Source organism: Plectropomus leopardus, chromosome 1 (genome assembly GCF_008729295.1).
Source record: "Plectropomus leopardus isolate mb chromosome 1, YSFRI_Pleo_2.0, whole genome shotgun sequence".
NCBI lineage: Eukaryota > Metazoa > Chordata > Actinopteri > Perciformes > Serranidae > Plectropomus > Plectropomus leopardus.
The window spans coordinates 39,268,290-39,282,339 of NC_056463.1; the positions used below are offsets into that span (position 1 = coordinate 39,268,290).

At 41.2% G+C, this 14,050-nt stretch overlaps 1 protein-coding gene across 16 annotated transcripts in view; it reads right to left on the reverse strand.

The window, feature by feature from the left end:
• ppfia1 (PTPRF interacting protein alpha 1) overlaps positions 1-14,050 on the reverse strand; it is a 65,850-nt gene that overhangs the window by 12,922 nt on the left and 38,878 nt on the right. For 7 of the 16 annotated variants that reach the window (XM_042484905.1, XM_042484992.1, XM_042484977.1 and 4 more), the window contains 7 exons: positions 12,950-13,173; positions 12,595-12,826; positions 4,983-5,107; positions 3,896-4,068; positions 3,675-3,768; positions 3,208-3,219; positions 1,419-1,500 (listed from right to left, as the gene is read on the reverse strand). In XM_042484905.1, coding sequence (XP_042340839.1) covers positions 1,419-1,500; positions 3,208-3,219; positions 3,675-3,768; positions 3,896-4,068; positions 4,983-5,107; positions 12,595-12,826; positions 12,950-13,173 — 942 coding nt within the window. The remainder of the gene's footprint in view (positions 1-1,418; positions 1,501-3,207; positions 3,220-3,674; positions 3,769-3,895; positions 4,069-4,982; positions 5,108-12,594; positions 12,827-12,949; positions 13,174-14,050) is intronic. The other 9 variants (XM_042485029.1, XM_042485020.1, XM_042485001.1 and 6 more) reach the window with 2 other exon arrangements.

The window sequence follows — 14,050 nt, forward strand, 5'->3', positions numbered from 1 at the left end:
TTTGTCCTTATGAGGACATTACACGTTTTGTTTTACCCGTCTATCATTACACTCTCAGACAGTGTCATTGCTGCAGTTAGTTAATCATGAAATTGTTGCTTCAGGTATCAACAAGGAACAGCTGCAGCTCCTAAAACCATGAAGGGAGGAGCAGGGCCTGCAGAGTAACAGTGATAACAAGCCCCCCCCAGAGGAGATCAATCACTGCACACTACAGTACCTGACATCTTTGACCATCATCACGACACATTTTATCTATATCAAGATAATACTCGTATGTTGCACATCTCATGATGCATAAACTGTACAGCTTTGTAATTCCACGACACCTGTATTGTACATACTTGCAATATTATTTTCTATAGTAGTTTTCTATACATTTTTTAAAATTTATTTTGTACACTGCTGCTGTATTAAGCCTTCACTTGCACCATGCACTATGCACCAAACTAAAAAAAGAAGTTTCAACAGCATTTGTGTTTATATCATGTTTCCTTGTAATAAATGAAAAAAACATGAAAGACTTTTTGTGTTGATAATAACTGAAACGAAACATTCCAAACTGCTGGAATTCCAGAGGAATTTTAGTTGTGACATTGAGAATGGGTGGAATACTGCCCCCCATTTAGTTGGACTGGGTGGCTGGAAATTACAAATAGCTCCTTTAACATAATATTCTTAGTGCCACTGCACTCAACAAGGTAGCCTGAGGGCAGCACACACAATGCTGTCTGCCCTTTCCACCCCCAAACCAAAACACTCTGCTCCTGTGAGACACACAGGAGGGCAGCTAGGCTAAGCTAGCTCATTGTAATATGGTTACTATCCCTTTAAAACCTGAGCACATTGGTTTGATTTCTTTCAAAAACATGGAGAGAAGACAACAAGTAACTTAAAAAGAAATGGCCCAAAATTGAGCAAGAAATTAGTAAAAAGTTACAAATAAACTATTTTTAAGTAAAAAAACAAAAACAAAGCCCCTTATATGTGGGAGCGGCCACATATGAGTGATTTCTGGGAGGTGATAGTCCCCAATTTCACAGAGGAATTGCGGATTCAAAACTTCTGGATGATCCGCTCAACTTTTGAAGAGTTATGTGATGCAGTAACAGCTCTTGTAGCTCCTGCTGCATCATGAGGGAGCCAGTTCCTACTGACAAGCACACAGCCATAGCATCATATGACCTTGAAAAGCCAAAGAAGTGTTTCCATTGCAGTTTTGCAAAACATGGCTTCTTCAAAATGAAATACCACCTCATGCAAGCATAAATACTTTTTTGCGATTTTTGACATGTTTTCATGTATTTTATATTTGCAATTTCAATTTGCGCAGTTTTAGGGTTAAAGTAACATGTCTATCCTTCTGATAGACATGTTACTGGTTTCAATGGTTTCCAGATGAATTGTGTGTGTCGTACCTCCAGCCAAACCACAACGGTAGGTCCATCCCACTGGGCGAAAGGAAGGCCCTGCCTGCGAGCCTCCTCCAATAATTCATGCCTGAGACACAAAATAGATATTAAAGCCAACATGCAGAAAGACTTCACTCGCCCCAAAGCCTGCACGCACGCACGCACGCACGCACGCACGCACACACACACACACAAATCCATAGAGTCCATCTTAACTCCCAATATGCATTTGACCAAATTCACCTTTGAAAGAACTGAGCACACAAACCCAGAGGCATCAACCAACATGCATACTCAAAACAGAGAGCAGGAGTTCGAGAGAAAACAAAGATGAAACCCAGGAAGATTCAAAGAGACATACTCATCTGGAAAACCTTGGACAGAACAAAACACTGTTTGTCAAAGCCATGACTTTCAAGATTTAACCAGATGGGTTATTTGTTAGGCCTCTGAGGAGTGACTGAGGGTCACAGTCAGAGCTTAAGGACTGAGGAACTTTCTGAGTCACAAAGGTTTTCTCCCAGAACCAGTGCTTTGACAGTCCACTTAGAAAATGACTTAGTATGGATGCATTCCTCTACTACTGTAGGGGACATAACATGCTTAGAGGGGGGTTTTTAGGGCAGGAAAAATTTTGCAATGACTTTCTAAATTTTGTACATCCACTCATGCACATTCTCAGTCTGTAATGCCATTTAGCAGAGAGTTCACTGAAAGTTTACTCAGTACTCGGGCTTGGCAACAAGTCTTAGCTGCTGTTTACAATGAGGAAAACAGTTTTACACGACCACTAGATGGGGCTGTGTGCCACATGTCCCTAATAAAATACTAGCCCATCCTCTGTTTGGCTGATCTGCCCTTTTAACAAGATTAACAGATATGTTCGAAAGTGTGCTCTTAATTAAAAAACTAACATCCCTACCCCTTTAAAACCTGAACAATTTGGCTTGATTTATTTCAAAAGCATGAAAAGAAGGCAATGGGCAACTTAAGAAGAAATTATGCAAAAAAAGAGACAAAATTAGTTTGAAATAAAGTAAAAGATTAAGTAAAAAAAGAGAAAATAACCTGAAAATTAACAAACAAAAATAAGTTTTAACAAAAGTTTTAAAAAGGCCAAGGAAATTACCTAATAATTGGCAAAAAGGCCAAGGTAATGATCTTAAAAAGTGCTTGAGAGAACATCATTTTACATACATAGGTATTATAATTATATAATAATATATAATTAAGTTAAATTAAGTTAAATGGGAATTCTCACGTAGAAATTAAAAGAAAACACATTTCAAAATCTACTAATTTCTTGCAATTTGTTGGACATTTCTTACCAAGTTGCCAACTTTCTTCCCATGTTTTTGAAAGATCAAACAATTTTGTTCAGTGTTCAAAGGTTTAAATACTTGTGAAAGGAGTCAGAACCAAGCACAAGATAACTGATGTCAATCTATGTTTCAAAGTGTTAAAATCTGAGGGTATTCACAGCAACACAAAGACTGCACGACATGATGTATGATGAGGTTTTTTTGTTTTATCTTCCCTGTAGGTGTAGTGCATTACTTCATGCTCCAGTAGGAAAATTGCGAGAGGAAAATGTGTCACTCACTAAAGACCAGCACACACACATTCCTGTTAGTTAAGCTCCTGTGAGGAAAGCAGGGCAAAGAGCAGCACGGAAAAACCATCAGACATTTGGAGGGACAGTTGTTTGGGGTCCTCAGAGTTATTGGTGAGGCCAACGTGACGCAGAGAGTGGACAGAAGATAAGGCAAGGCAATAGCAATATGAACCCACTTACCCTGTCTTTGGACTACACATGGAATGAGAAGGGGATGATAAAAAAAGAAGAGGGAGGATGACAAAACAATTAAGAGAAAGAATGAACTGATTTAAGAGTGACATGAAGCAAAACAATATTATGGTGTTTGCAATATATCTGCACAAAACTAAAAAAGGGGGTAAAAACATAAAATAATTGTGGGAGACAACTGTAATGGAAATGAGTGGGTGGGGAATGGGAGGAAGATGAGCTGATAGGAGTGAGCGTGAGCCAGGTGGCAGTGAGGATGCATGTGAGCCAGACCTGGACTGCAGCAGGAGCACCAAGCCCACAACAACACTTATGGACATTATGAACGCTCAACGCCAGCACAGACTTCTTGTATAGCCGGGTGCTCAATCAGCATCTTAAGCTTTTTTTTTCTCAGTCTATATAAATCATGGAGACAGCAGAAGGTGGGGGGACACTTCCAGGAAGACACTCACTTCTTCTGCAGCTTCCTGTTCTTCTCTGCAGGGCCTCCCAGGGTCCCCATTCCTAAGCCATCCTTAGGAGAGCTCTCTGCCTCAGGAGTACCAGCTGGAGACGGAAACACACACCTTGTTCAAAGATCTGACAGGGCCGGGAACACTGCAATACTGGTAGCATTACATTTACATAAACATGAGCTGGAAGTGGAACAAAACCCCTGTGCCTCGAGCCTGACCTTGACTGGATGATTCTTTGCCAGGAATGCTGGGTCGGCCCTTCTCTTTCTTCCCAAAGAGCCGTCCAATGGAAGACTTGATGCTCTTCTTCTTGGCTGCTTTGTTGAGGGAGTCCTGGCTGCTGTTGCTGCTGCTGGGGTTACTGCCCTGGCCGTCCTGCAGGCCAGCCAGACTATGGAAGCAAAAGGTAAGCGGTTAGATGGAGGGAGAATTTAGCAACAAATGGTGGACAGCAAGACAGACTCAGGTGCTTTCACACCTACCCTACTTGGTTCAGTTCAACTGAACTCAGGTTTTTTTGCCTGGTTAGTATGCTTCATTTGGGCTGGTGTGAAAGTCAATCAAACCCTGGTGCAGACCAAACAACTGGAAGGAGACCGCCTGAAAAGGTGGGTCTCTGCCTGCTTCTAAATGGACTCTGTTGCAGTTTGTTTGTGGTGTGAAAAAAATAAACCAACCACAGGATTTCTTGAAAGAACACATGATTCTAGCAGGATTTCAGCAGCTAAACCAATAATAAATTCATGTGCTGAGCGCTGCCAATACTGGCACTTGCATCATGTGCTGAGCGTAATGCTGCAGTGCAGGAGGCGGCACAACAACTTAATATTTATGTTCTTATTTTTATTTAACATTTATCTAACCAGAAAAACCTCTTGAGATTAAATCTCCCTTTCAAGAGCCTTTATATAACTTCTGTTCCTGCCAAGACTGGCAGGAACAGAAGTTAGACAGACATAGGAAAAATACAAAAATAGAAAAATAAAATATTCACTTCCAAAACAATATAAACACAAAAGAACCCAAGACTCAACAAGGAAGGACTAAATAGTGTGTTAATATATGCTATAAATAAACTATATAAACAAGACAATTGAAAGATCAGCTAAGACCTGTCAGTCTGTAGAGAGTCATGTTTACTCCTTGAAAAAAGTCTGTGTGAACACTAACCAAACCAGAACTCAAATGAAACAATGTATTGTTTTTCCCGGTTCCGGACCAAATTATTCCAACTTCAGGTGTACAAGCAACCTAAGAGTTAAAAAAAAATGCACAGTTTCTTCAGCTGACAGGCTTCGGTCTTACCCTCGGATGTCTCTGATGTCCTCGTGGCTGGCAGCATGCCCTGCTTCTCTGTTCAGGCGCATGGAGCGTGGAGTGGTGGGGGGTGACGTCTCACATCGGATAGTGGCCTTGTCATCCTGAGCAGACTGCAGAACAGCAGGAGGGACAAGTTAATGAGGGAGAACTTTCTGATTTCACTCTGAACAGACATGGTGCAAAGAATTACCAGCATCCTTTATGACACACAAAGCACGTAGTAAGAAATCTGCTTCGTTAAAGTTATATTTCACATTTTTAGGCATCAAGCTGCTACACTCCAAGTGGTCTGTGACCAGTCCATGAATACCATTAGGAAACAGTTTATTGTAAATATTATAAGTATTAGATAAGCTTTACTTATCTATAAAGTATAAAGATAAGCTTTACTACTGCTTTTACAATTGCAAAAAAGACCCTAAAATTAGAGGAATTGACTGACAACCTTACTGTGGAAGCAAAGACAAAGAATGGAATCAGGGTGACCAGGGAAAGACATCTGAACACAACAGTTAACATGAAAGCTTATAAACATCAAAATTGGTAGTATTTATTGTCATATTAAACTTATAAAAATGTAGCACTGGAAAACTGCCAGTGTGACACAGTTTTAACAGATTAATATATCAATTGTTTTCTCAATCAATTGGAATAATGTTTGGTTTGACATGTCAGTTTATACATTAAGATCACAATTTTAACAACCCAGTGTGATATATTAAAATAACTTGTTTTGTCAGAATCAGTCAAGACCAGAAGTCATGTTTACCAGTCCCTCCAGAATTTCGCGAGCTGTTTTTTAAAATGAGATTGAGATTTCATGGAAGCTTTTCTATAAATTGCATAGCTAAGTGAAAATAAATAAGGTTATCCTGCTGTCACAGATTTGGTGCTTCTAATTGTGAGCATTCAGAACTTCCTGCAGAATAAGAATCTATTTGTGATGGTGGGGGTGAAGGTCACTGCCAGCTGATCACTGGCAAGAGTTGCTTTACTCAAAGTTGTTAAGACACCTGCATCAAATGGCTAAAGCTAATCAATACAGCTATACAATGAAATGTGATTGCAAATAGTCAAATTTTAGGTAAAGTTGTCGTGATTGGTAAAAAGTGCAAGGTTGTGCAGAGATCCAAAGGGATTGGCTGATTTTGTGTTAATTGTTGCAACCCTAATGTACAAAAATATGATTTACTAATATGTAAGCACATGGAAAGCAAATTTCACATTTGAGATGCTGGAATTAGTAGCACTTTAGCTCATCAAACTTGTTCCACATTAATTTGAATCAACTAATCGTTTCAATTCTAGAATCAAAAAAGAAAACTTGCCACATATTGTATCACAAGAGTCTCTAACGATTTGATGGCAACACTTGCATAGGGCCAAGGATGGGATTTTTTAGAGTGTGCAGGAGCTTCAGTTTACAGTAGATGGTACATTGTAGGATGGGATGAAGACACCACAGATGAACACTGTGGATTAGGCTTTGGTTGGGAGATGAGGGAGAGTTAGGGAAATAGACAAGTAGCTGACAGAGCCCAGTAAAGCAGATCTCTAGTTTACCTTCCTGCGGTGCTTTCGCAAGTCACTAGGCTGAAGCATGGCAAAAAAGGAGAGAGGAGAAAAGCAGTTAGTGAGATGCACAACAGACCAGCGGTGGGACCTTGTCATGCACAAACACACAAGAGCAGGAAACCAGAACAAGATATAAAGTTACCCATGTACACTCTCTCTCTCACTCACTCTCTCTCACACACACACACACACACACACACACACACACACACACACACACACACACACACACACAACAGTGGAGACTCAGAAAAACAGTCAGTTTAGTTGTGCAGTAAAGACATGTAGTTCTGTAGCAGGAGCAGCACCACACTTGAGCAGGAGACACTACAATTCAACCACGCTGAAGGTTTGGGTCAGGATGGGTGCAGCCTCGTGCCGGGAGATCAGAGGGACAAGAGGAATCAAAGCCTTGACAAACAATGTGAATAACTGACCAAGGGCAGGTGTCATACACATTTAACCAATACATTTCCTAACTTTTCCATGATTTTCCAGCAAATTTTGAAAGACCACACATTCTTTGAAACAGCAATCGATACTCATTATCTGTTCCTTTTCATTACTATGTAAGTAATATTATTTTAAAAAATAATAAATTAAGAACAGGATTAAAACTGAATATTTAAAAACAATGAATAAGTTGGTTTTATGTATTGGGGGGGGCGGCAAATTATTTTTTACGCACCGGGGAGCGACCTAGTTTTTTTTATTTTGGCTTTGGGGGAGGGGCACACAAATCACCAAAAATTACACTATTTATCACAGCCAGAAACTGTAAAAACAGAAATTATCATTGGGTTTTCAAATCTATGATGGTCCTTGAGAACATCATGTGTTATAAACAGGTCTGTGGAACAGATTCCACAACTTTCCCAAAACTTTCAGCGTATGTTTAGTTTGCAAAGGCTTGGAAATTGCTATTTGCAAATTTAATGATTTTTCCAGGTTTTTTATAACTGTACAAACCCTGCAAGTAGGTGGCCAAGCAGCTGGCATGTTACTGCTGTTGTTAGATGGGTTTTGCTTTATGTGTTATTACATACAGTTAGCCAAGGCCAGTGTGACACCTGAATTTATGAACCAGAGCTGTCATATTTTCCACTGTGCACCTAAAAAGAGGGAGGGTTTCTTTCTGTGCTGCATTCCTCACAAGCCTGGCATTAGCAGAGCAAATAAACCATCAACGTGCCACATTTCTATGGGAGTTTCTCTTGCCCCCCAGAGGAAAAATCCCTAATCACTCATTTCCTTTCCTCAACTGACACACTGAGACCAGGGCAAGGAAGAGATTAGTGAGCTGTAAAGGAGAGACAGGAAGGGGAAATTTGTATAATCACCCAAAATGTTCCTATCCTTTCCTAGTGTCCTCATATGTAGGAATAAAAACATTTTGACAAGTTTCACTGATCTTGTAAGACAGATGTGATCTTTAACCAAGGACGATGTTCAGGCTGACAATCATGCCTAAGACACGATCTGACAAAATAAAAGCAGCACACCTTTCTGTTTGTAATGTTTTACGTTCTTGTTTGATACACTAGTTGAGCTGTTGTCTTCTCTCTCAGCAGACAACGTTCCAGCTTTTCACTACAACAGTTCTGCAACACTTGAATTAGACAGTAACTGCTCTGCAATGAAGCAAGGCACGATGACCTCATTTTCTATCCATAACGTTCATCAAATATGTCACATTGATGGAAAATGGCGTTGGTTGGTGATTTTTTTTTCCTCTAAATGTCTTGCATGGACTGAACAAATGTGGTACTGCTCGAACTTGAGTTCATTCTTGCAACACAAGTTCACAAATTCTTGAAAGGACTGACTGATGAGTAATACCAGCTCCAGTGTTAACAGGAAACCAATGGTGCTATACTGCAGTGTACTAACCTCCACCCCAGTGCACTGTTTTGTTCTTGCCAACAAATGGGTTTAAAAATCTGGATACAGGTCTGGGGCTAAATGCAAGACTAGAAGCTGGACCTAACGGAATATTCCAAAAGTCAAAAGGGCTCAGTTATCTCTGTTCCTTATATAACAAGGCAGTACAAACTGGGCTAAATGTTGTCAATTTGTTCGTCTTAATTGTTCATGCTGTGAGGTGTACAGCAGAAGCAGCTCACGTGCAGAACAGGTTTAAGTTCTCCAGTTTCTAAACCAAAACAACTGTGTTTTTGTCCTGCTGGTATTTGCCATAAAAGGAAATCCTGTTCACCAGTTGAGAGATGTGTCCCAGTTTAGACCACAGATCAACTAAGACACAAACCTGTTTTAGAAGGTTGCAGAGAAAAGTTGCAGTGGTGTGTGCTGGTCCATCTCAGCTCAACTAAGGCTGGAAACCAAGCTTGTCAAATCCTCAGGGTGCTGCTTTTAGAATGTAAGGCGCGTCACCTATTTCAACAGCAGCAAAGTCAGCTTACCAAGTCAAAAGGACCGCAGACGGTTAATAGTGAATGGAACTGCACTTGTGTAGTGCCTTTCTGGTCATTTTGGCCACTCAAAAAGCTTTCATACTACAAGTTACATTCACACACATTCACGCACTGGTGGCTGAGGCTACCGTACAAGCTGCCACCTGCTACTCAGTTTTGATACATTCACACAAACTCAAACATTGTTGATCAATGAACACTGATCAGGGGTTCAGTATGTTGGGTATTCTGGTGTTGATTTTCATGCTTATATTTTATATTGTTCTCCTATTTTATTTGGCATGAATGAAATAAAGTTCTAACTAACTAACTAACTAACTAACTAAACTAATAACCTTCTGATTAGAGGACGACCCACCTCTGAGACTCAGCCACCCGACGCCAAACAATGTGTTGGTTTACTCCCTGAATACAGCCCTCCATCTCTGCCGAGCCCTCTGACGGTCAATGGTAAATGGACTGTACTTGTATAGCATTTTTCTAGTCTTACTGACCACTCAAAGCACTTTCACACTACATTATTACATTCACCCAATCACACACTGGTGTCTACCGTACAAGGTGCCACCTGCTACTCAGTAGTCATTCACACACACTCACACACCATGTGTCGGTGTAGGACTGTGGGTCGCTGCTGCTGCTTGCTGTATGTTGCCATGACACACAAACACAAAGACTACTCATTGACTGATTAATTGGTGCTGGTTATCAAATCCCTGGGGTGTATTTGCTATGACAACAGTCTATCTGAAGCTCTGGCCGTTATGTTTTTGTTTTCTCCATTTCACCACCCTACCAGAGATGCAGCTGTATCAAGTCTCACTATTTCTTTCCTCAGCCTTTATTTTAAAAGGCTACATATTGTATTCAGCGACAAAATAAACCTGAAAAGCTGGAAATTAGACCGGAACTAGAGGGAGTTGTTGCTATGGAGACCATATACTGTCTGGTCTAGTTGCATTGGTGTAAACTGGCAGGTTTAAAAAAAGTTGCAGACTGGTGCGTTAGGGGACGAGTTTTAACTCGTCGTCGCAAATCTTTTGTCTGAGCCGTAGACTGTATATATAGATGGACATCATGACAGTTCCCCTAAAAGTGAGGCTTTTCAATCTGGTGTCTGGTGTCTGGTGACCCCCTGGTGTCTGTCTGCAGTATAGGTTATAAAGCCTACCCCTCAATGTTAGTGAATGGATATAGGCTTAACTAAAATCTCGGAGAACACACCAAATATTCCCAAAGATGGTTTCTGTCACTGAAGGTCATTCTTATCACCCTGATGTTTGTTCAAGTGTTTGTTCTTATGATAAGTTTGGTTTTATTGAGTTATTAAATCATACAAAAGGTTTTTTTTGCCACGATTGACAGCTGTGACAGCCAATCTGTGTGCTCGCATTCAACGAAACTGCTCACGGTTGGTCGGACAGGTGTTTTGGTGGGAACTCCCCCACTGCTGATGTCGCTACTGCACAGATGCTGGGCTCCCAATGACATCACCCTCGCACCATAGCATGCCCATATCTGGGATATTATAACCTCACTTTAGCATAGCGGGGGCATGTCGTCCATCTTTATACACAGACTTTGGTCTGAATCTGGCTTAAAATGAGTTGTTCAAATACGCCCATACCAGTATCGATAAGACCACTGGGTGTGACAGTCTTTGTTTTTTGGCTAAAAACTCAAATCCCAAATGAAAGATGATGCTTTTTTTAACAGTAATAAAGTAATAAACAGTAACAGTGATAAAGTGCCTCACAGGACACAAAAGTGTCCTGTGAGGCACTTTACTATTTCCAGTACATGGTCTATCCCAGATGAATGTGCATCTCGTTTAAACACCTTGTAGCCAGGTGCCATATGACTGACTGAAGAACTGACCCCCACTTCTCAATCATAGTCAGGGAAATTTTAAATAGCTACTCTTTAACAAATTACATAAAATATTGTCAATTTTTTCTTATTCATACAAGAATGTGACCTTACCCAATTCCATTTTGGTTACTAGCTTGATAGAAAAAGGCACTTCTGCATGACAGATGTGTAATCACAATTATTCTCACAGTAAAGTGATGCGTTTCGCACACAGTGGGGGGAAAAAGTGTCCTGTGTGTATTTGGAAATGTCAAAAGGAACAGAGCGGACAAGAAGAGGCAGACTGCACCCACCGCGGGAGGAGGGAAGGAAGAGACCCATAGCAAGATCTGCAGGTACCTGACAGTATGGTGCATAGCTACAGGCCTGAGGGTGGGGACTGAAGCCCGTTGGACCATAGGGCAGGTACGTTACTGTCTGCTGGGAAAGGGAGCTCTGGATGATGCAGGGGTCAAAGCAATATTGCTACAAGCAAGGGGCAGTTACATATACACATGGTTACATACTATCATACATATACACAAAGTATTAATACACTAAGCACACTGATGACAGGAGACAGAATAAATACATAAAATCAACATGGAAAGGCAAACTAAGGAAAAGCATATGGAAGAACATTAAAATTCTACTACAACCTTAAACACCAACATAAAAAGAAATACACAGGAAACCTAAATTGTGACTTATTACACTAATGCAATGAAAAAAAGAGAAGTGATTCCTGAGGAATAATTGAATAATATCTCAAAATTGGAGGACCAGTGTGTAGAATTTAGGGCGACATATTAGCAGAGATGGAATATAATATAATAGGTACATTTTTTTAATGTACCGGGAAAAAAAGAGTTATTTTGTTCTTCATACCTTGGAATGAGATTTTTATATCAACATAGGGCGTGGGTCCTAGGTTATGGAGATCAACATGTTGCATCGCCATGTTTCTACAGTAGCCCAGACTGGACAAACCAAACACTGGCTCCAGATACGGCCATGCGTGTTTTTTCAATGAAAAGCCAAACTGCAATGAGCAGCGCTGCAGTTACACTGTTTGTGACGTGAAACTGCTTTACTCAGTGTCTCTAGCGGATTAAATCAGCAAGTCTGTTAGTATTGGAGAGGAGGCCACCTCTGTGGATAATTTGGCCACTGGTGAAAACCTCCTAAATGTCTGAATGTTAAGTTATCAGAGAAATAAGGCGACTTCACATTAGACAAGTTGGACAAGTCGCCTGCAGCAACATGCCAAAGTGCGTCCGAAACACAGGGATTTTTAAGCTGACACTGCTTTATTCAGTTTTCGATCAGTTCAAATCCTCTGGTCTGTTTGTTTGGGAGAGGAAGAGACCTCTATTAATAATTAGGCTCCCGGTAACAAACCTCCTGAACGTCTGGATCAGAAAAAGGTAAACACACATTAACTCATGTGGGAAACGGGTGAGCATGTTGAGGGCGAGCAGCCCGTCCCTGAGATGTCAGAATGTGTCAGAGATTACTGAACTGTAATGTGAAACAGCTTTATTCGTTGTTTTTAGCCGTTTAATCACCTGAATTGTCTGTTCTGGAGAGGAAGAGACCTTTGTGGATAATTCTGCTCCTGATAAAAACCTCCTGAATAATGAACACTGAGGAATTCTCACTGGGAAGTTTTAGATTTAAGCTATTAAGTGGCGTTGTATGGTCCTGGTTGGGAAATGTGAAAGTAAAAGAAGTTTTACCAGGGTCATGACACCCATGCGGTCCAGTTCTCTGTTGGGGCTGCGGGGAATGCGTCTGGGGGTGGAGTGGCCAGAGCCTGGCGGAGAGCCGCCCAATGAGGAGCCCGCACACAGTGATGGGGGGATGGAGCTCATGGAGCGGAAACGTCCTCCCAAGCTATCGCCGCTGCCCACCCTGCACTCAATCTCCTCTGCGCGGATGGCTGTGCTCTCTTTCTCCTCCTGGATCATTCTGCAGTGATTAAAGGAGACGGTGGATTTACTCTGATGCATTACAGTCCTTGAATTTTTGATGGAAAAAGACAAAAAGCAAAGCTTGGTGTGCTTGATCTGGTGGCTCTGTGGCTGCTGATACCTAATTTCATTGTTGATAGCATCCAGCTGCTCTTGCAGCATTAAGGCGAGGGTCTGTGCGTCAGCCTGGCCACCAGGGGACAGCAAGTCCACCGAGCTGAATATCGTCTCTCGATCCTCCTCCAGATCTGAGGCATCCATGTCACTCTCAAAGGCCTGGGCCACATTTGCCAGTACATTGGCCTGCTGCATGCGCTCCCACTCCTGCTCATTTAAAGTCTGCACCTGGACTCAATCATAATGGTATCAAACAGAGAATGGAGAGAAGATGGAGGGAGAGATGAAGACACCAAGATGAAATTAGAAAAATGATATCATGGGGAGAAAAAGGTAAAAAAAAAAAAGGCAGAGAGCAAATGGAGGGGGGATAGGAGAGAATAAGAGGCAACAAAGAGGAAAGGAGGTTAACTGGATACTTGAGTATTTCTCATTAATGCACCGCAGACACAAGGAACTGTCAGTAGGCGGGTTTCAATTGCAGATTTGCGCAAAACTTGAGTGATATTTTCGAAATGTGAATAAAACACAATTGTATGTTTCCACTGAGTGATGTTCAGCGACTTCTCCTCTGGCAATAACATTCCAATAAGCATGGTGATGGATGTTCAGAACATTAGCAACTCTATTTCTATTGCAGCCACCGCACTAGCCGTCATTATTTACAATCCACGTCCACGTAGGTGTGTTATGGAGCCATAATGGAAAGACAAGTCCCTTATATGTGGGAGCAGCCACGTATGGGGGAGTTCTGGGAGGTGATAGTCCCCAATTTCACAGAGGAATTGCGGATTCAAAACTCCTGGATGTTCCCCTCAACTTTTGAAGAGTTATGTGATGCAATAACAGCTCTTGTAGCTCCTGCTGCATCATGAGGGAACCAGATCCTACTGACAAGCACACAGCCATAGCATCATGTGACCTAGAAAAGCCAAAAAGTGTCTCCATTGTAGTTTTGCCAAATATGGCATTTTTGATATTTTAACATTGGTTTGACTTTTTTGCAATACATGGGAGTTTTTTGACTTTGACTTGTTTCCATTAGGCATATTTTATATTTGCAATTTTAATTTGCGCAGTTTGGGGGTAAATGGAAACCTGCCTA